Genomic DNA, 20,332 nt, shown 5'->3' on the forward strand with positions numbered 1-20,332 from the left:
TGAACGGGGTCCCAACTTAGCGGATGTGGTATCCCCCTTTCCAATTGTTGCCTTTTGCACCAGAATACTCCCTCACTTCTCCCAGAAGAGAAGTGACGGAACGTTTGAGACAGCTGCCGCGTGCCAAGCCGACGCTGAGGATGTCTGCTCCGCCCTCCTCTTCCGAACCAGGTTCGCACGCTTCGCTGAAACCTGTGTGAACGCTGCTGCCTCCGAATTATTTGCTTCCTACGGAGTAGCCTGAGAGGCACCCCAGCGTGCCCATCATGCCACGTTAGTGTAACCTCATCTTGTACCAACAGGTTCACAAACGTGGGGCGCTCAAGTTAGTCATCCTGCTGTAACTGTAAGCTCATATCCCAAGAGCCATGTATTCACACTTCACTTATCGAGGGTCAACCCTCGATGAGTCTTCCGTCATATGACGTGGACCGGCGCAGCTGACAATCACCCCTAGCCCCCAAATCCCCAAACCATCGTCCCAAAGGCGGGGAACTGCGGTTTCATTGTCAAAGACTTGGCCTGAGCTCGGCGACGGGAATGCAGAAGCGGTAACTCGGGATACAAAGTAGCGAGACTGCGAAGCATCGAACGTCGAACATCGAAAGGAACAAAAACAAGGTGCCATGGCGAATCGTGACATTTGACATCTGCGCGCTATAGAAGCTTGCGATCGAGAAGTTTGCTCCCGACTATGGTCGTGTTGAGTGAGGGAGCGACGTGATGATGCGCTTCCCTTCCATACATCATTTAAGTGACAATCGTGAACGAGACCGTGGACTCGCCGTTGCTCAAAGAATTCTCATTGATCGACCCGCCGTACCCAACGGCTGAAATTGTGTACTGCAGAGCCTCCGTTGTCCTTTTCCATGACACCAAACCCAGAAGCCAAACCATGCCCATCAACGCACTTAAACTTCAGTGATCTCGCGAAGTCTGCGGAGAGTCGACCGCATAGCGGCAGCAGCGGGAGTACTATCTTCGGTCAGCCGGTTTCCTGTTTGTGAGTTTTCCGAGGACGACATACGCAACGACGTAAGCACCACCAGCCATGACCTTCTTGCAGGACTTGCAGTTCCAGATACCGACGGAGGAGCGGCGAACGCTGTCCTTACCGCAGAAAGCTACACAATAGGTCAGCAATCCATGCGACCTTGTTCAAGGAAGCCATGGGATCAATGGCCCTTCACTATCAAAGAGGGGACATACTGCAGGTGTATCTGGCGTGCTGGGACACTTCCTGCTTCTTGACGAGCTTACGGAGCGAAGCACCGTATCTGGGAGACAGTCAGCATCAAATTCACCTTCTTGCTGATAACCAAGTTCCAAAAGTCGAGTGGAAGCTTCGTCGAGGGGTCGGGTCGTATAGGGTGCTGGCCGCCGGTCGCGTTGCGAGTCTCAAAGAATTCAAGTTGTTGTTCATCGAATCGAGTTCTGGCTTCCAAAGCAGATAAACCCCTCAAGCCAGGCAATAGATTCCCAGGCAAAACTCCAACCTCAGGACCATCATCTGCCGTTGAAAAGTTGCCATCGCCAGTTCCATCATTCCGTTGGCGAGTCTTTGGCGGGGTTTCTGAACTAGGATGCTGGGAAATGTTGGGAAATTCGCTTTCCTAGAACTCGGTGTCGTCGTCGTCGAAAAGGGCAAAGAGAAGGGTTCAAAGCGGAAGAGTATGGGCGACTAACCTTGTACCGTACTATTTTTGCCCCATTAGCGACTTTGTTCTCGCGACCGCAACAGCAACCACAGAATCAGAGGGACAGCGATATTACTTACCTTGCCGGAAATGCCGACCTTCTTCGTGCGCTTGGACATTTTGACTGATTATTGGGTTGGGATCTGGGTCGTGATCTCCAAGTACGAGTCGCTGGGCGTTCGGCGGGCAAGACGATTTTGATAAATGTGCAGGTCAATTTTTGGTGTGTGCCAGGGGGCCGCGCAGAGGAAAACTCGGAATCTAGGCGAAACCATTTTGCCGTTTTTTTCTACCACCAGCTGGGAGATCATGCCATGTGCGGGGCGGGGCACGCCAACCCCAATTATTATGGAGCCTTTTGCAGACTCCCGCTGCCAAGATTTCGGCCGTTGGCCAATGCGTCATTTGCCTGCTGGGGGTTTGTTCACCTGGAGCTGCCGTTTCGATCTTTGATCTTTGGCAACACAAGGAGCAATCAGGGAGAAAACCGGAAGCCGGTCCTTTGCCCAAAAGCATTGTCATACACCGTTCAGTTCCAAGTACCAGAGAGATATCGACGGCGTTGATTGCCTATTCTGGCTCACCATATGTCTCCGATAACATCAGGATGGCACTTTCAGCTGTAAGACAGGGATCATAGCAATGATGTCCTTGATGAATGGTTGACGCAAAGCGGGTCTATGCTCAAGCTCCCCTCCTACCCAGTAGCCCAAGTACTTGGGCATATCCTTTGATAGAGATAGTCAACCCTCAATTCCACCCCTCATCCTATCTTTCAAGGAACTTGCTCGTGTCGTTATTTAAAAAAGAACTTGAAGGAGGTGCCAACTCAACAAGATGACGTTCAAAAACCACAGCCGCCAATACGACCTCGTCGTCTTTGGAGCCACAGGTAAGCTATCACCAGCAATATCTCACTCATGATCACAAACTAACACTCACCCAGGCTACACCGGCAAACTCACCGCAAAGTACATCACCACTCACCTCCCCAGCACCCTTAAATGGGCCATCGCCGGCCGCTCCCAAGCCAAACTTGAGCTCCTCACCGAAGAGCTCAAAAAGCTCAACCCAGACCGCGCACCCCCTTCCATCGAAACCTGTTCCCTCAATGACACCGACCTCTCCTCCCTCGCCAAGAAGACCTTCATTCTCATCACCACCGTCGGTCCCTACTCCGCCCACGGCGAGCACGCCTTCAAAGCCTGCGCCCAAAATGGCACTCACTACCTCGACGTCACCGGCGAAGTCCCCTACGTCGCCGCCATGATCAAGAAATACGAAGACACGGCCAAATCCACCGGGGCCATCATGATCCCTCAAATCGGCATCGAGTCCGCCCCTCCTGATCTCCTCACCTTCGCCCTGGCAAACACCCTGAAAGAGGAGCTCAACGCCAAAACCGCCGATGTGACTGTGTCCATCCACAGCCTCAAATCTGCCCCTTCAGGCGGGACTTTAGCCACGGCTCTCACAATCTCAGATCACTTTCCCCTCCCTACATTAATAGCTTCTTACAAACCATACGCCCTGTCTCCAGTCCCCAACCCAACCCGCACCCCTCAACCAGGCCTCCTGACCCGCGTCACCGGCCTCATCACCATTCCCCATTTAGGCCTCCTCACCTCCAGCATAGCCAACGGAACCGACACCGCCCTTATCCACCGCACCTGGGGCCTGCTGTCCACCCTCCCCTCTCGCCAATCTCAATCATACGGCCCTAAGTTCAGCTTCCGCGAATACATGAAACCACGGAATTGGCTCACCGGCATAGCTATCCACTTTGGCCTCATGCTCTTTGGTCTTATCATTGTCACCGGACCCCTGAGGAGGTTCCTTGCGGGTAGGGTGACCCAGCCAGGGGAGGGTCCGGAAGAGGATGTGGCGAGCAAGGACGAGATTGAGTATAGGGGTGTTGCCACGCCGGATGGGGATTTCGGGAAGAAGAAGGCGGTGGGGAAGGCGTGGTTTAGGGGGAGTACGTATTATTTGACAGGGATGTTCTTGGCGGAGGCGGCGAGGACGATTTTGGAGGAGGGAGGGGAGGGGTTGGGGTTGGAGGGCGGGGTTTACACGCCTGCGTTGTTGGGGGGGGGTTTTGTCGAGAATTTGCAGAAGGAAGGGTTTAGAGTTGAGACAAGGGTTTTGGAGGATTAAAGGGGGTCGTGGTTGTAATGGGGTGTAAATAGATAGGAGAGGAGTTGGAGTTTATTTCGTAGGGACGGAAATGTTCCACGTACATATCTGGGCTCGATTTGGGCATAATTCTCAAGGTGTTAAACTCCAGCCCATGTCCATGAACTGCGTACCTACCTATACAAGCACCTCACTGCTGTCGTCTGGGCTGCTGGTGGTTGCAAGACTTGGGAAACCTGTGATGTGATGGGTCTGCGTCTTGTTTGGTATTTCATCGAGGTTTATACTGAGGTGGACTATGTTTGTGATTTGCTCGTCTTAGGTATTATGTAGGTGGCATGTCACCTCGTCGATGCAGGTACATGTCCTGTAATCATTTGGCAGGCAGATGAAGACATCCCGAGGTCTTGGAATATAGACAAATGCCATTAGGATAGAGATGTTAGGTATTGATTGTGCTTGACTGCCGGCTGCCATCTTTCTGTGGTCTGTTTTTTCACTATCATTATTTGACACCTTGAAACTGTCTAGGCCATGCTTTTCCTTGAAATGTTTGGTGGATGTGTCCCTGTAATATCTGGTAGCTATGTGACTTTGGATCTCCCATGCTAATGCTGCGAGACTTTTGGCAGGTCTAATGGATGGGTTAGAAGTTAAGTTCTCTTGGAGACACTTGATTATATAGTTTGTGATGATGAGATGTACCGATTAAAGAAACGAAAACTAATCTGTTGTTGAACAAGAAACGTATCAAGGTAAAGATGTCACGCGGGCAGAAAATAGGAGGGGATTTAGAAACCCTTATAAATTGATTCGTTTACGCTAGCTATGCTTGCCGAATGAATGGCATACTCGGCCTGCGTGTGTTATAGAGATGTAAGATCTCGTAATGATAAATGAGAAGCAAAAGTATCTAGATACAATATCTGGCATTAAAAATCACCGCTCGAAATCCACCCCCAGATCATCTCTCTTGCTGCAGTTTTATATGCATTTCGAGGCTGCATCACTCCTCATCATGCTCCTCGTTCTTCACTGGACGATCGTGCATCTCTTGATCCTCGACCTTTGCATCATCATGTTCGTCAGAAGAATCAGCATCTCCATCGGCAGGTGGAGCTCTCAGGTGCTCGTCCTGAGCTGGATCAAACCCATCGTCATTCTCAGCCGAGCGGTCCATCTCCCGAACCTCAGTGCCTGGTGTCAATGGTGAGCCATGCAGGATCTCATTGAATCTTCGATCGGCAGTGGCCAGAAGGTTTTCGAGGGCTCGCTTCGAAGTCTCCGAGACTTTGATTCTGTGCTCCACATAGAGCACTCGCTTGAATTCTCTGCCGGTCTTCGTAACGACCCCTCCGCCCTTTCCGATAACCCTCTCCCTGCAGTCGCGCAAGCCCTCGAGCAAAGGCTTCTCGACTTTCTTAGTTGCGGCTCTGAACATCGGGTCCCGTCTCGTCTCAACATGTGTGGTCATCAGCTCTTTCATCCGTCCAAAGCAGCCCGTTCCTACTTAAAGATTAATGCTAGCTCCAAGCCAAAGCACCCGAGCAGGGAGGCATACCTTTCTTCTCTTTGCAAGCTTGGTATGCTCGTATCATATTCTCCGTGATGGTCGAGACGATCATGCGACTGGCAGACTTTTGTGTATCGTTGAGGCGCTTGCTCAGTTTCGGCACGTCCTGGAGGATTCCCTCTAGGAGAGTCATCTGGTGCCTCACCGCAAAAAACACCGGCAGCTCGTTGAGGACCTCACGCTCGGCTGTGAGATTGCTGAAGGCACGTAGCTCCATGATCATGCCGTCGGCAAGGGGCACGAGATGCTTGGTCACGAGATGTTTGGTCACGAGGTCGGGGAATACCTTCTCCCACTCGGGAGAGATAAAACTCATCAGAGGGTCGACAAGCTCTGCTGCTCGTTAGTTATTTTTTCATGTATCATGTCTTGTATTATGTTGAGAGTAATCTTATCCTGATTTAAGTCAATTGGACCTCGTCTGCTCTTCCATACGCCTCTAGTTTGGTTGTTAGATACATCATCATAAACGTTGGATTTTTGTGTGTTTGACTTACTCTCTGACACACACCGCGCGGAATGTGCCATACAGCAAGCCACCATTTCTCGGGCGCGAAAACCATCTCTCGATGGCGGTGGTCGCACTCTTTGATGCCGTATCACGAGCGTTAGGCAACTTGCAAAAGATGTTGGAGTGCACCGCCTGGTCGAGATTGTTGAAAGCTTCCTCAATCATCGAGTCAAATCTTTGCTGGAGTTCATTGAGACGATCTTGGAGAATGGCTTTCTCAACCTCTCGTATGTCTTCAACTAGCGTGTAAGGCTTTGCAGCAACGAGAACTCGCAAATGCAAACCAGTTAGAAAACGAGCAAAATCACGCAAGACTTGGCGGTAATTTTCACACTCTATTTGGGCGACAATGTTGAGAGCGTGTTCCTTGAGCATAGGAACCTGGGTGTCGTCAGTCGTGGTAAATCCATGGATTGATTCGTCTTCTTGAAGTCTTCCCATCAGTTTATGGTAGGAATTGCTTGACACACAAAAGACGGGGAGCTTTTTGCCGATCTTGTAGTACTTGTCTTGCTGGACCTTGCTGGGATCATAATCATCGTCGTATGCGGCATCTTCTTCATCCAGCCTGTGGGAGTTTTGTTAGCTTATGCAGCAGGGAATGTAATCAGTGCCATGACGACTTACTCTAGAACACCTTCCCCAAACTGTCTCTGAAGTTCAGGCTTCGAGAAATCATTGCGGAAGCGAATGGACGCGCTTCTCCTCTGCTTCTTTAGTAGATCGATGACCTCGTTCATGCTCTTTACCTTATTCTCCAAATCGTTCTCGGCGTTCTTAATAGACAACTCTTTCATTCCCGAATTAGCCATCTGCTCACTAAGGCTTTGCAGTCTTTGAGACGCCTCATCTCGAGAAATCTTCTCCTGTCTAGGCTCACCCTCCACAAATGATGGCTCAGCGTCGTCACTGAGATCACTCGCCTCGGGGCTTTCATCCTGCTGCTGCTTTCGAAAGTGCTTGCGTGCCTCATCCGCAGCTGGTCTCGCAGGTCGCTTTGGCGAAGCTTGTGGTAGCTCGAGAACGATCATGTCATTGGAGGGATTTTCAAGTAGAGTAAGCTTCAAGCGCAGACTCTGATTGTTGAGGAGCTTAATATCTTCCCTGACCTGCGCTAGCTGTTGCTGCTTAGACACGAGATCCCCACTGCATTCCAAGACTTCGGCGTGCATCATTTTGAGTTTTTTATCGTAGCGATGCGTTTCAGCATGGTCTGGAAGTGATTTAGGAGTTCAGTCTCGGAGATGTCATCCGTTTTGGAACAGATGACGGTGACTGCAGAGTAAGCCCCGTCAAACCGGAGCTGTCTTTTGAACGCCTTGCCGAGAAGCTGTCTCGCCGCTAGATCATCAACCGCTCGAGTGATCGGGGTAACCACCCAGAGGCCTGAACAGCGTTGGATATACCTGTTTGCAATTCTGTATACCTGGCTGTTTGACTGTCAGAGCATCACCATCGGGATCGAGCGTAAGAAAAAGCTTACCAAGTCCACGAGAACCAGTCCACTTTTCAGAGTCTCAGACCTGATAAAGACGCGAACAACCTTGATCAAAGGCCAAAACTCGACTGATGTTGCTTCCTTGGGCCGTCCTCGACCTTTCTCCTTGGAGTAGACAAAGGTTCGAAGAAGCTTGACAAACCCGTTGGAGGACGGGCCGGCGACAGTCTTCACGGATCCGAACAAGTGTTTGATCGAGTCGTCTTTGACCAAGGTATCCACGTTGAATTTTCCCTTCTTGATATCATCTCCCTTGAGCGCTGGATAAACCGCTCTGAGTTTGTGATAGGCAATGCCAGCTTCGCTCTCGGTACCAAACAACGCAGGCCCAAACGTCGCTTGGCCGTTATGAATGTCATCAAGAAGAATATCGAGCTCTTTCGCCCACTCGTTGGCGGTGATGAACTCCACCTCTGCTCGATACTTCTCATTGGGATCATCTGAAGTGTTGTACGAAACCTCCGTAATCGCTGCGGTACAAGCCCTCATGCAGTTTGTCGGGAGAAGATCCTCCTCATCTAGCACGGCATTGATCACGCTGCTTTTGCCGGCTCCGGTGCTTCCGACCACTCCAATCACCACACGCTGTGGACTAGCTTTTTGGTTGAGGCGGTCAATATCTTTGAGCCAGTTGCCGACCTCGGACAGGTCCTTGAGCCTTTGAACAACTGCTTCGGCATTCTCAAGCAATTGGATGGTACATTGGAACCCCTCATCGAGCTTCGAAAAGTCTTCTTCTTTGCCGAGAGTGTGAAGGGATTTGAAATAGGTGTCTTCTGATATGTATGTTGTGGGAGGCTTGCCCTCCTTGCTAGGGGGCGATTCCATGAAGACAGACTCAGCTAGTTGTTTGGTGATGTGTTGAGATCTAGAGGCGGTGTTAGCAAACAGCATTCGCGAAAATGAGCCAGCAAGCCGATTTTTATGTTAAAGAATCTCGGTACCGACCACGATGTCACCATATAGAGTCGTTCGACTCCGGAAGATGTTCCGACTCGACCACAAAGCAAAATTCGAGAAACTGAGAAATGATATGAAGCTGTTGAGGTGATCCTCGTGAAGAGTGAGCCCAGAAGTCAGCGGTTGTAAGAGGGGAGAGAAGAGAGCCGCCCGACGGGAGAAAATTTGGTTGAGAGAAGAGATTTGAGGCAGATCTCTGAGCGGAAGAAATAAAAAGATAAGCAAAGTGGGTGGTTTGGCTGGGAGAGTTCGAAGCTGGGAAAAAGATCGCACGAAAATTCCGAGATAAGCATTGTGAGATAAGAGATATCAAGGGAAGGAGCAACTGGTAGCTCGGATGACGAATAGAAAGAGACATCTTGGATATTTCGATCAGGCATAAACTCTGAGCTGAGGCCTTGGGGTTTCATGCAGGTCAGTTTCCACGACTAAAGGCATCTCAGACGACTAGGTGAGATTGGAGAAATATATCAAGGCCAGATGGCATTGGCTGTTCAGGATCTCAGGGAACAAAAAGAGTAATTTCAAACAAAAAAACCGTCTTAGCGCAGTATTAGTATCAACAAACCCAATTAGGACGGCGAGTACTGTCAATAATACCTAAGTAAGGTAGGATGCACCAAGTCTCATTCAGGAAACACAACTAGTCAACCAGTACCGCAACATGGCTGACATAGCACGTTGAAGTAATAGAGACAATCTCAGTTTGGAAGCTGTACCTAGAGTACTCGGTAATAGTAGGTAGTTTATACGCTAGTGCACTTGTCCAAAGAGAGAGAGTCCTTACACAAAGGGGGCCACATAGCAGACACAAGCAAGTATCATGTGTCAAAGCAGAATGAGATGATGACACTGCTCAGCCATGACTGCTTATAGACAATTCTAGGGCATAATGGCAACGCCTGTCTACGCAGTCTGGTTAGCTGGAATTGAGTGAAGACCAGGAAAGTACTCGGAGCGATATCTGTAGGTGTTCAACGTTCCTTGCATTGTCAATCCGAGTTAATGATATAAGAGCAGATGTTATTTATGGCATGGCACCCTTTAATAGCGATGAACAGTTTTGTGAGGCTATTCCCAACCACCCAAACTGCGTTTACATGAAACGTTGGAAATTGGGTGCGGCCCAGCTGGTTTTGCCAAGACCGAATCCCTGGTCTTGAGAGCGCTGACCGCCTTTAAAGTGTAGTGATTCTGCCGACATGGCCAAGGCGGAAGCTCCAGTTTCCCAGCGAACTGTCACGAAGGTCCACCACTAGCAACAAACATAGATGACTAAGCAGACCCGCCCTCAGACACCACCGACGACATCATCTCGGAGAAGTACAATAGCACTGTCCAGTTATTCTATCAGAACACTCTTGTAGAATATTTAGCTTCAGAATTCTTCTCTCAGCACCATTTCTCCTCCTGCGTAGCACATCTTGCTTCAGCTACCCGCTAGGTTTCCAGCGACCCCGAGCAAACACCAAGTCAAGATGTCTACAATCACGCCCAATGCACTCCAAAGCGAGCGACCCCCCACTATCCCCAATTCTTTCAATGCCAATCAGCCACCCACTATCCGTCTCTACCCTCTTTCAAACTACACGTTCGGTGTCAAGGAGACCCAGCCTGAGGAGGACCCCAGTGTGATCGCCCGACTCGAGCGCCTGAACGACCACTACGAGAAACATGGAATGCGCCGGACTTGCGAAGGCATCCTGGTGTGCCACGAGCACAACCACCCACACATTCTAATGCTCCAGATTGCCAATGCCTTCTTCAAGCTGCCTGGCGACTACCTCCATCCCGAAGATGACGAGATTGAGGGATTCAAGCGCCGTCTCGATGAGCGCCTTGCACCAGTCGGCAGCCTGGGCGAAGGAAACAAGGCCGCCGACTGGGAAATTGGCGATTGCCTTGCGCAGTGGTGGCGCCCCAACACCGAGACCTTCATGTACCCTTTCGTCCCTGCCCATATCACACGGCCCAAGGAGTGCAAGAAGCTCTACTTGATCCAGCTTCCTGAGACCAGTAAGTCCCCTCTTCCAGTTTTTATCTTTCAACTATGCTAATGTTTTCCCATCAGAAGTCCTCTCCGTTCCCAAGAACATGAAACTCCTCGCCGTGCCCCTATTCGAGCTCTACGACAACACCCAGCGCTACGGACCCCAACTTTCTGCCATCCCCCACTTGCTCAGCAGATACAACTTTGAGTTTGTTAACGAGGACGGGGAGGTTGTCGCTCAGACTCCTACTGCCGGCCAAGAGAACCACGCCTCCAAGACTCGGGTTCTGGCTGGTGGCAACGAGGATGTTGACATGAAGACTGATGAGGACCAGAAGTGGGATGAGAAGAAACAGGAGAATGGCGCCAATTAGCTCTCTAGTGTCTTCTCATCTCTTTCTCCTTGACCTGTCTTCTTCAGTCAAAAGCAGCGAGATAAGCCTGCGACTACTTTTCTTGAGTTTCTGTCACTCATGCGCACTACACATAAAACGGGATGGAAGGGAATGGGTTAGCGGATCTGGGGTTTGCTTTGTGCCTTTCTTCTTTTCGAGAGAGCAGGCGTCAGGTGGAGTTTGGACGGCGTTTAACAGGTCAGACAGATACCAGCGGATCATGGTTAAGACATTTTACATTGTTCTTGTTTGCTCTTTTGGGTTGTTGCCGGTGTCCATGTGAAATGTCTGGGAGATACGGTTACCACAGATTTAGTGTGGCTTGCTGATGAGAGCTGGCCTTTTACGACATTGACGCCCCTCTATCGGCAACACGAGCCTGCTTTGTGGCTACATACATGTAAAAGCTTCTTCCCTACCAGGCTCAGTTATCATAGAAGGTGGGAGAGGGCAGCTTCGATGTGGAAACACAAGCACGCCACACGCATTATCAGAGATTTGCGCAGTGACCAAGGTGATGACAGGGGGCGCTATCTTGATAGGTTGGCCCGACTACCTATTTCTTTTTGTTTCGAGGAATGCATGCTAAGTTGGCTATTGCAGGGCAGACAAATGGCAAAAGCAATGGTGGTATCATTTTTGTGAAGTTGCGAGCTGGATGGCCAGTCAAGGAACGCTTCAACAGCGAGAGGCGATGGGCGTAGAAGTTGACTTGTGGTGGTCGAGGTATTTCAAGTCATTATCCAAGGCCAAAAAGACCAAACACGTCGTCACCATCTACACCGCACAGGAAAACAGAGCCTGCGACGAAATATCGGCTCTCTAAAAGATAGTCACCACGCCTCTCAATCATCTTCCAGGATCTCTCGACCATCTGTGAAGGCCTATCAATATATATTTAAAATCTATCCACTGTCTCCAAAGGTGTGCCAACCATCTTCCAGGTTGGGATCTTCAAAACGTACTGCCTAGGTATCCTCCAAAACTTATTGATTACCTTGTAAGTCCTTGACTCTTGTCGCAGTCTCTATTTTCCTGTCCATATCATGCTATCTAGGGCAGCCCATTTTAGGTTGCAAACGATATCAAAACGAATCTCGTGAGGTCCTCGTGCCGAAATATGTGGCGTAGAGATAGGCAGTGATCAAAAAGTTTGACCTTCTTTCCCCACAAACACAAACCCGGACAACCATTAGGTCCGTTGCAGCACGATGTCTACCGCCAGCCATTCAACGCAATCTGTGGCGCCGTGGTCGAATACGATAGAGAGCTAGCCGTTGCAAGCCCCAAAGATTACCGGCCCAATCTAGAACCCACGGCGAAGTGGACAAGCACAGTTTCGCTTTCATGTTCTGTATTTGATCAGAAATCCACTGGAACAACGTCCCTCGGCCAAATGTTTCGATTCGGCGCCATTATTTCACATAGAAAAAAGCGGCTATCACTCAGGGAAGACACCAACCTTCGAACGTTGGTTGGTACCACCGATCAGATCACCTACGCCAAAGTCTGATCGACACACAGCAAAGCCTTCAGCCACAGCAGAAGCTCACAATGCCCACCATCTGTCAAGCCAACGCCTTCTGCGATGCCATGATCGAGTACCACGCTGCTCGGGTAGCCCCGGCCCGTCAAAAATGGATAAAGGACGGTGGAAGCGCCCTCCCCCTATACTGCGGAATGTTTTTCATTTCGTCACTTGCAATGAGAGAGTTAATACCACTATAGGTACCAAAGAGTGTTGGGAAGAGTACGTTTATCACGGACATGAAGCTTGGAAATGGATGAAGGTGAGGAGGATGAACAAGAGGTAGATGGTTGGCTGGGGGCAGTTATGTGATTATGTCAAGTGCATATAACTCACGAAAGAGTGAACAGTGGGGTAAGTTGACTATTCTGAAGGAACACCCCTACCTTTCACACCTTTCACAAAGGGGCTTTGTTACCTTTGGCAGACCTCCCACATCCCCCACGATTGCCTGCAATTGTCAAACATAACAGAAGATGAGATCAAACCATCCATTCCAACAGCATAAGACACACAAACATCATGATTCCCACCGCCACCCACTTCATTTCACTCTGCGATGCCATGATCGAGAACCACACTGACCAACAAGCCGAGTCAGAGCGCAAGGCTGAAGAGAATCGAGAGGATCCGGTGAGATTGAACGGCTTATCAGAAGACAACTCAATCTCGAGCCGATACCCAGAAGGTTGTTAAATCCATCCTTCGCTTTCAGGAACTCACACTAACTAGAGTACTGCAGGGACAGAGAATATGAGAGCAATGCCCTCTACCACTGGGGCGAACGCATAAAGTGGAGTGTCATATGGGGTGATCTCGATCCAGGGTATTGGAGCTCATCTCAGCTATTTCTGGGGGAAGCCAAATAATTAAAAGAAATTAAAAAAATTATTTATCCGTATGCCGTTGTGGTGTCAAGGTGGGATATATTGGAGATGTGGTGTGGGTGGTAGTAACCCGAAGACGGCTACTTGCATGAAGCCATCCCCAACTTCACCGGAATGTACCTACACAAAAGAAACCTCTCTCTATTTAGTATCAGACCTATTGAAAACATGGCCAACAACTATCTAACAACCACTGTCAACAAAACACATAGCATCACGTCAAAATGCTCACCCCCAGCCAATTCAACGCCCTCTGCGACGCCATGATCGAATACCACACCGACCAAGAAGCCATATCCGAGCGCAAAGCCGACGAGTTACGGCAAACATTGTGGAACTGGGCCCCTATTGGAACAATGAGGTCGCAAGACCTACCCGAGTATGTATCTAGCTATCCCTTGCTCATCTGGAAACCCGCGCTAGAGCAACAGCATCTTCGTAGAGACTCAGAATATGACAACGACGCTCTTGACCACTGGGCCGAGCTCACAAAGTGGAGAATCTTGCAGCAAGAACTCCCACCGAACCACTGGGAACACACTTCGAGATGTGGATGAAACAATGGTCTGCTATTCTTAATAAACCCGCTACTTGTGAGGCAATGTTGGGTGGCCACGAGTGAGCGGTGAATAGCGATGGAATCTTTGTCGAAACTCAATCCCTTCCTCCGGTTGGTGTGCTGTTCAATAAGAAGGACGCATCTCTCAACAAGGTACTGAAGAAACTCATCGTTATTATGCAATCCACTGTAGTCTGATACCATTTACCTCAGCCTGAGATGATCTTGCAACTGAGTGATGAAAAAAATTGTGGGACTTGAGGAGCATTTGGATGTACCTGCCTAAAGAGTGTTAAAAACGACCATTTCTCCCATTTATACGGGGCAAAGCCATCCTTTATTTGTATAGAGTCTATACTCTTTTCATAGAGATTTTATGTTTAATTTATGGAGACCTTGTTTTTAAATTCTGAAGACTTTGGGTTTTATTGGTGAAGATTTAATATTCGCTTTTTCAAGACTTAAGCTCTCGTGTATGTAGCGAGTTGGGATATTGCTCATAATCTTAATAACAAAATGCACAATATATACTTTTTCAAATTCCAGCTGCGTTCACTAACGTCCAAGTATCATTTACGAACGTCAAAACACAAGATTCAGCAGCGTTTACAAACGCCATCTCCGATCAAAGCTCGGATCGAGTTGGGATGATATGTTTCTGGATATGTTTGACCATACAAAATCCCAAAATTTAGCAATGAGACTTGTTAAACAACCAGCCATTTCCCCCCAGGGCACACACTGCATAACACATAAAAACTTCACAGATCGAGCACAAAGACTTCCCAAATATTCAAGGATATAAAATCTTCACAAATGGGAGAACAAAGTCTTTACAAATAGAGCATAAACTCGCTCATAATTAGGTACCAGACTACCACTTTCTAGTTGTTTGTACAATATATCCTCAATCCCTATGCCCATCCCACATATTTTCCGCTTGCCTCCCTCCTTCCCAGTGGTATCATTATGTATATTCTGTATGCAACCTTTTGTGTGCCTTATCAACGTTCCAAGTGCACACCTCTTTCCCCCCTTAAAACCCCCCTCAAACCAGACCATCCTGTCCATCCAGACCGGCTTTTGATGCTGAAAAATGTATTCAATCCATGATATAACCATGAATGTACGCCATGACCATGCAATGCTATGCTTTTTGCCATGCTTGTGATGACCCAACTCCCCAAATATTCCCTCCTTTTTGGTACCCTCCTCTCCAAAATCCTTCTTCTCACTTCTCCAAATCAAATTCCGCGCTGAAAAATCATCAAACCGCTTCCTCCGGATGCTGTTGCCACTGTGATGATGTAGCAAACATATCCATGAATCCTATCCTCCTCTCTCTATGTGAGATAACGGCCATATGTGGGAAAATGCCAACTGAACGTCAAAAAACTGGGAGATCTCTCCATTTCGCCATGATTTGGTGGGGTGATCTATGCCTCTCAGGACTGTATGACCCGAGGGCGACGGCTCCTCAAGCCATATGAGTGGGCCGGTTCCATCGACGTAGGAGCAACAGGCGAGGCCTGTCCTGGGGGAGTAGACGGCTCCCTACGAGACCGCAGAAGCAGAGAAGGTCTCAGGTGCTCAAGTATCGACCCATCCTCCGAGGAGGGAGTCTTCTCGGCCGGCACCTTAAGCTTAATCATCGTCTTCTTCTTTATTGGCTCGGCCTCTGGCTCTTCTGCTGGCTTCACCTCCGCAGAGGGAGTCTTCTTGACCGGCGACTTGAGCTTGATGATCGTTTTCTTCTTGACGGGCCCGACCTTTACCTCTTCCTCGGAAGGGGTCTTGCTTAGCTGCCGAAGTATAATCTTTGACGACGGCTTCTTATCTTCCTCCGGAGAAGGTGTCTTGCTAGACCGCCGAATTGTGGTCTTCGGTGAACGCCGTGGTTCCTCAGGAATGGTCTCCAAAGTCTGCTTGATGCGCGGCAGGGTGGAACGGAGGCTGGATTCCATGACCGACACATCTTTGCCGGCATCCTCTACCCCTGTGTTGACCTTTGATGGGCCCCTTTCGCCACGTTGTATCCCTTGGTCGATGGAGAAAACGCCTGTCATACCGGCAGGAACACCTCTCTTCGACGACTGTGAGGCGTGAACATCAGCCAGATGGGCTTCCGCGGCGGGTGTTCTCCGAGTTCTCTTGAAGGGTCTCTCTTCGTTGACAATCTCGCTGACGCGCTTGTTCGTCTTCGTCTCACCTTCAAATCGCGCCTTCTAGGCGGATTCGTCAGCGTTTGGCGGGTTAGCGTTGGTATCGCCGCGGGAGGAGCTCGGCTTGGGGCCCTTGCGGATGTTTTGGTGAGTCCATCCACGAATCTGTGTTGGACCACTTCTAGGGGGAGCTTCTACAGCAGAATAGTCCTTGATAGCCTCACGATAGTCGAACTGTACAGTACGCAGCTCTTGCCCGTTGGCCGAGTAGGTCATACGATGAGGTGGCGTCGGCGCAGGTTCTAGCTTACGGTATTTAGACGACGCTGCTGAACCGGCAGCGGAAGCAAGGGGAGGGGCCGAGGCAGAGGAGCTTCCAGGTCGAGAGTGAGATGACTGCATGGGAGGTTGAGTAGCCGCGGGAAGAATAGGGGCATGAACACCCGGCGCCGGAGCTGGTGCAATCGGTGTATGATAGGGTGGCGAAACTGGATATGCAGTCGAGGGGCTAGGAGGGCGAGGTGCGAGCTGCTGCGTGCCAGGCGGGCCAGCCATGGGTGGTGCCTGGAGAGGTCCAGGACCAGGAGCGGGCATCAGAGGCTGTAGATGGTGCTGAGGCTCCGGTACGGAATAGCCGTTATGAAAAGGACGACTAGGCCCGACTGAGTAAAAGGCGCCGCTGTTCGTCATCACTATGTTGCCGTGTTGAGGAACTGGACTATGCTGCTCAGGAGGGGGCGGACTGTCGTTCAATAGGCTGCGCATAGGACGTAAGGCTGGTAAGCCTACACCTTGCCCTTGGGGTGCAAACGGTGTCCTACCGCCAGAAAGTTGGCTAGCCGGGTAGTCTTGTGGCGGGGCAGGTGGTGGAGGGTATACCGGCGACTGGGGATTCAGTGCCGTACGGAGAAAATCTCCTCTGGCCGGCTCACTGGCATAGTGACCGGGCATACTCAGCCCATGATAGCCCTCAGACATCGGTGGACCATGGTACTCCTCGGGCGGCGGAGGATACTCACTGGGCTGGTAGTCAACGTGCGAACCATACTGGCGATGGTCGCGTGCCAGACCATCGACCTGCATCGGATTGTAAATCCGAGGGTCGATGTGGGCCGTTGCCTCATGTTCTCGGATCGCAATGTGTGCGAGAACATCCAGGCCAGTGGTATCCTCCGGGACCGAGGAGCTGTCGAACCCGAGCGCGTCCCGCACCGCGTCGTACGGTTTGGAAGCGGCGCTCTTCACCGTCCGAGCAGCTTCTTCCTCACGCTCGCGCGCGAGGTCTCGCGCCTCGTCGTCCTCCAGAACCGCCGCAGCACGGAGCATGTCATCGGCGAACTGGCCAAAGCCAGCCGCCTGCTCCAGCGTGGGCTCGGGCTCGGGCTCGGGCGCGGGAGTGGGTGGCGCCGGCGAGGGCTGGTACACCATGTTGGGGTCCATGCCCCTCGCCGCCAGCTCCTCTCGCCGCAACCCTTCAATCTCCTCCGCTGACGGAGTGATCTCCTCCCCCTCAACTCCTTCTTGCTCACAAATATGGCTGAGCAAGGCTGAGAACTTTTTCTTCCCTTCCAGCTTTGCCTCGAGCTTGCTGAAGGTTCGGTCGGCTTTCGCAGCTGGGATGGTCCGAGACGCGTGGATAAGCTCCCCATTTGGGGGAACCAGCACGACCGGTTTCCATGGGTCGACGACAGGTTTGGGCGACTCTTGGAGATTGGTGGAGGAGGGCAAAAAGATGCCGTACTTTGGGTGAAGATTGTGTTTTTTCACCTCGGCTTCAGGAAGCTCGCCAGCAGCCTCAGTGGAATCCCAAATTCCCACACGACGGTCGATGAACATGTAGTTGGAGTTGGGCTTCTGCCAATATTTGCCGCGACGAGCTTTGGTGGCGCCCTTCTCAGCAGAGTTGGTCGAATCGCGGAAACCAATATCGAGATCGTCCCACTCAAAAAGGTTTGGTACCATGATGCGGTTATTGGGGTTCTCAGCCTTGTTATTGCGGCGTACAATGAGGCGAACGCCGTACTCATCCGGGTCGAGAGCTCCGCGCGGAAGGGGCAGTTCGGGTCCGTCGGCGGGGTTGGGCTCAGCGGAAGTTCGGCGCTGCCCGCGCACCTCAGCAATGTCTCCGGCAGGCTCGGGCAGCGGCGTGGCAGCATTGGAGGCGGAATCTGGCGGGGTGGCGACAGTATCTTCGAGCGCTTCAGCTGCACCCAAAAGGCCAGCCGTGTGGCGTGGCAACTGACGCATGGCATCCTCGTCCTTGGCGGCTTGAAGGAGCTTCGAAGCTGGCTGACCGTCTGGTTGGCCATCGGCTTTTCTTTTCAAAGACTCCAGGGGCATGGTGGGCGGCTTGACCATAAGATCTCTAAGCTTAGTACCAGGGAAGGGGACTTCAACACCATCGCGTTCCTCATGAAAGACTCCTTGGGCATCTCTCTCGGCCATTGTGATGGACTTGTAGGTGTAGCTCTCGTCACGTGGCGGAGGATACTAGTCATGGTTAGAAAAATATGAACAGAGGTGAGCGCAAGAAAGGAAACATACATCGACGGGAAGTTTGAGGTTGTATTGGTGTTCGAGACGGTCGAGCTGTTGAAGAAGCTCACCGAGACGCTCCTCCTGCATCTCTTCCACCTGGCGCTAAACATATCTGTCAGTGAATGCTGTGTGTATGGAAGTAAAGATGAAAACTTACGGCATATGAAGCTCTGGCTGCTTCGACCTCGCCTTCATAAACACGCTGGGCCATCTGACGGCTCATCTCGAGAATTCGATCATTCTGGCTGAGCGTGTCTTCGTATCGCTGCTTCAGGAACTTTTGAGCGACGTCGAATTCGGGTACTCTCTCAACGACACCAGGGTCTTCAAGAAGCTGATTGATCGACCTGTCGGCGATCTCTTGGGCTGCTGGCTTGACTAACTTGGAGAGCACGCCCCAGGCCTGCTTCAGCTCCTGCGCTCTCTCGTGGGCAGCTTGTACTCTGCTGTCCTCATAAAGTTTCTGACGACGACCGCGACCGGCGGGAGCTTTCGGTTGTGATGACTTGCCACCACGACCTCTGCCTCCGCGGGAGCCGCCACGACCGCGACCTCCACGAGCTCGGGTACTGGTTGGGGCGGCGCGGGTGGAAGTCGAAGGTTGCTGTGGGATGATATCAGACATGGTGTCTTCAGCCTCTAGGGCATCGGCAACAGAGGAGAAGCTATGCTGCACGTTCATGTTGTTGACGGATTTGGATGGCATCTCATGAATGACGACTTTCCGTTGTATGGGAGTCGAGGTAAAAGAAGTAGGTGTGGGAAAAGAGAGAGTTGGGTGAGAATTTGTAATGGGCGATGCCAGGTGTGAGCGGTGCTGCTCAATGTCCATTGCTCTCCATTCGGCAACTGTAAACAATAGCAGGTGAATACCTGAGCTCTAACCACCGGTGCTGGGTGAATATGGGAGGATGAGTCGTATATAAATGAACAATAGCAAAGGTCGTCAATCGGCGGTGCAAGTCGGTCGATGACAGACCAAAGCTTGCTCCGTGTAGATGTAAAAACCGGGAGGCCGGGGAAAAGCCAAGCAGCCGTGATGCAAAAGACGAAAAAAAACCTGTCGATGTCGAAAGATCAAAGACTTCTCCAGATGATGATTCCCTCGATCCAAGTATAAGAGGGCAGGACGAAGGTTATCCAGTGTGTCACCAGATGTAGGCAGTTTGGTTGGTTTGTGGCTTTTGGTCAAGCAGCTGTGGCGGGTGTGAGTGAAGAAAGGGTTGGCAGGGTCGCTCTCTTGGTGCAAACTGCTTGCAGCAGCGGCTCAGGGTAGGGTACCAGCGAGGGTCAAGTAATGACAGCGGCGCAGTGGTGACACACCAGGTAAGAGAAGGGGAAAATATAATCAGAAGAAAGCTGAGAGACAAGAGATTCTGATGCAATTGGTGCTGGTCGTCTGGAACCAGGAACGCGGCCGTGAAGTCGTGGCTGGTGTTGTCCTTCACCTGTAAAGGATGGGAATAATAGACAGTGGACCACGAAGCAGGCCTGTGCTGCATTTCCAGAGCACACTGAGCCCGCACTGTGTCCGCTGGAGGCCAAGCCAAATGGGAGTCCAGCCTTGGGTTGCTCCACCGAGGCTTAACCGACGAAACAGCCAATCACAGTGCCGCATTGACTTCCCAATCAGGAACTAGTCGCAACCGTTCACAACAGCTTACAAAAATTGGTCGTATGTCTTTGCAAACTCTCTCGATGTTAGGGGCTACAAGTGTGTAGTGAATATTCAGAGGGGTTTCTGATAGCTGCTAGCTCCGATAAGATCTGGGGACTGTCTCGTCATCAGCCCCCGGCATCGTGGCGCGGACGGGAGGAGGACTTCGACTGCAAAAATCAAATTCTGCAACGGGCCACGTTGGTGTCAGTGCTCTGACAGCTGCAACACCCTCGCCCGA

General features: G+C 50.9%; 8 protein-coding genes across 8 annotated transcripts; 4 read left to right on the forward strand and 4 right to left on the reverse strand.

The window, feature by feature from the left end:
• Nucleotides 1–911: 911 nt before the first annotated feature.
• On the reverse strand, nt 912–2,392 carry RPL43_2 (60S ribosomal protein L43; the record flags this gene model as incomplete). Its single annotated transcript, XM_062950342.1, has 5 exons — nt 1,778–2,392; nt 1,687–1,697; nt 1,210–1,277; nt 1,028–1,124; nt 912–975 (listed from the first exon to the last, which is right to left on the reverse strand). The coding sequence occupies exons 1-5, from the start codon at nt 1,814–1,816 to the stop codon at nt 912–914; spliced, it is 279 nt and encodes a 92-aa protein (XP_062796346.1). The 5' UTR covers nt 1,817–2,392.
• On the forward strand, nt 2,113–3,854 carry QC764_707230 (uncharacterized protein; the record flags this gene model as incomplete). Its single annotated transcript, XM_062950343.1, has 2 exons — nt 2,113–2,589; nt 2,644–3,854. Exons 1-2 carry the CDS (start codon nt 2,535–2,537, stop codon nt 3,852–3,854), a joined length of 1,266 nt encoding a protein of 421 aa, XP_062796347.1. The 5' UTR covers nt 2,113–2,534.
• A 985-nt stretch (nt 3,855–4,839) lies between these two features.
• Nucleotides 4,840–7,092, reverse strand: QC764_0102090 (uncharacterized protein; the record flags this gene model as incomplete). The annotated part of the gene is made up of 4 exons (XM_062941084.1): nt 4,840–5,339; nt 5,395–5,737; nt 5,918–6,485; nt 6,545–7,092. 4 exons carry the CDS (start codon nt 7,090–7,092, stop codon nt 4,840–4,842), a joined length of 1,959 nt encoding a protein of 652 aa, XP_062796348.1.
• Nucleotides 7,093–7,266: 174 nt separating this feature from the next.
• QC764_0102100 (uncharacterized protein) lies at nt 7,267–8,243 on the reverse strand (the record flags this gene model as incomplete). The annotated part of the gene is made up of 2 exons (XM_062941085.1): nt 7,267–7,347; nt 7,401–8,243. 2 exons carry the CDS (start codon nt 8,241–8,243, stop codon nt 7,267–7,269), a joined length of 924 nt encoding a protein of 307 aa, XP_062796349.1.
• Nucleotides 8,244–9,620: 1,377 nt separating this feature from the next.
• On the forward strand, nt 9,621–11,307 carry QC764_707250 (uncharacterized protein). Its single transcript, XM_062950344.1, has 2 exons — nt 9,621–10,391; nt 10,447–11,307. The coding sequence occupies exons 1-2, from the start codon at nt 9,854–9,856 to the stop codon at nt 10,737–10,739; spliced, it is 831 nt and encodes a 276-aa protein (XP_062796350.1). The 5' UTR covers nt 9,621–9,853; the 3' UTR covers nt 10,740–11,307.
• Nucleotides 11,308–12,810: 1,503 nt separating this feature from the next.
• Nucleotides 12,811–13,157, forward strand: QC764_0102120 (uncharacterized protein; the record flags this gene model as incomplete). The annotated part of the gene is made up of 2 exons (XM_062941086.1): nt 12,811–12,921; nt 13,023–13,157. 2 exons carry the CDS (start codon nt 12,811–12,813, stop codon nt 13,155–13,157), a joined length of 246 nt encoding a protein of 81 aa, XP_062796351.1.
• A 242-nt stretch (nt 13,158–13,399) lies between these two features.
• On the forward strand, nt 13,400–13,732 carry QC764_0102130 (uncharacterized protein; the record flags this gene model as incomplete). The annotated part of the gene is given in 2 exon segments (XM_062941087.1): nt 13,400–13,554; nt 13,567–13,732. 2 exon segments carry the CDS (start codon nt 13,400–13,402, stop codon nt 13,730–13,732), a joined length of 321 nt encoding a protein of 106 aa, XP_062796352.1.
• Nucleotides 13,733–14,568: 836 nt separating this feature from the next.
• On the reverse strand, nt 14,569–19,933 carry QC764_707260 (uncharacterized protein). Its single transcript, XM_062950345.1, has 3 exons — nt 18,592–19,933; nt 18,441–18,536; nt 14,569–18,386 (listed from the first exon to the last, which is right to left on the reverse strand). Exons 1-3 carry the CDS (start codon nt 19,264–19,266, stop codon nt 15,960–15,962), a joined length of 3,198 nt encoding a protein of 1,065 aa, XP_062796353.1. The 5' UTR covers nt 19,267–19,933; the 3' UTR covers nt 14,569–15,959.
• Nucleotides 19,934–20,332: the final 399 nt, after the last annotated feature.

This window comes from Podospora pseudoanserina (genome assembly GCF_035222485.1).
Source record: "Podospora pseudoanserina strain CBS 124.78 chromosome 7 map unlocalized CBS124.78p_7, whole genome shotgun sequence".
NCBI classification, from domain to species: Eukaryota; Fungi; Ascomycota; class Sordariomycetes; order Sordariales; family Podosporaceae; genus Podospora; species Podospora pseudoanserina.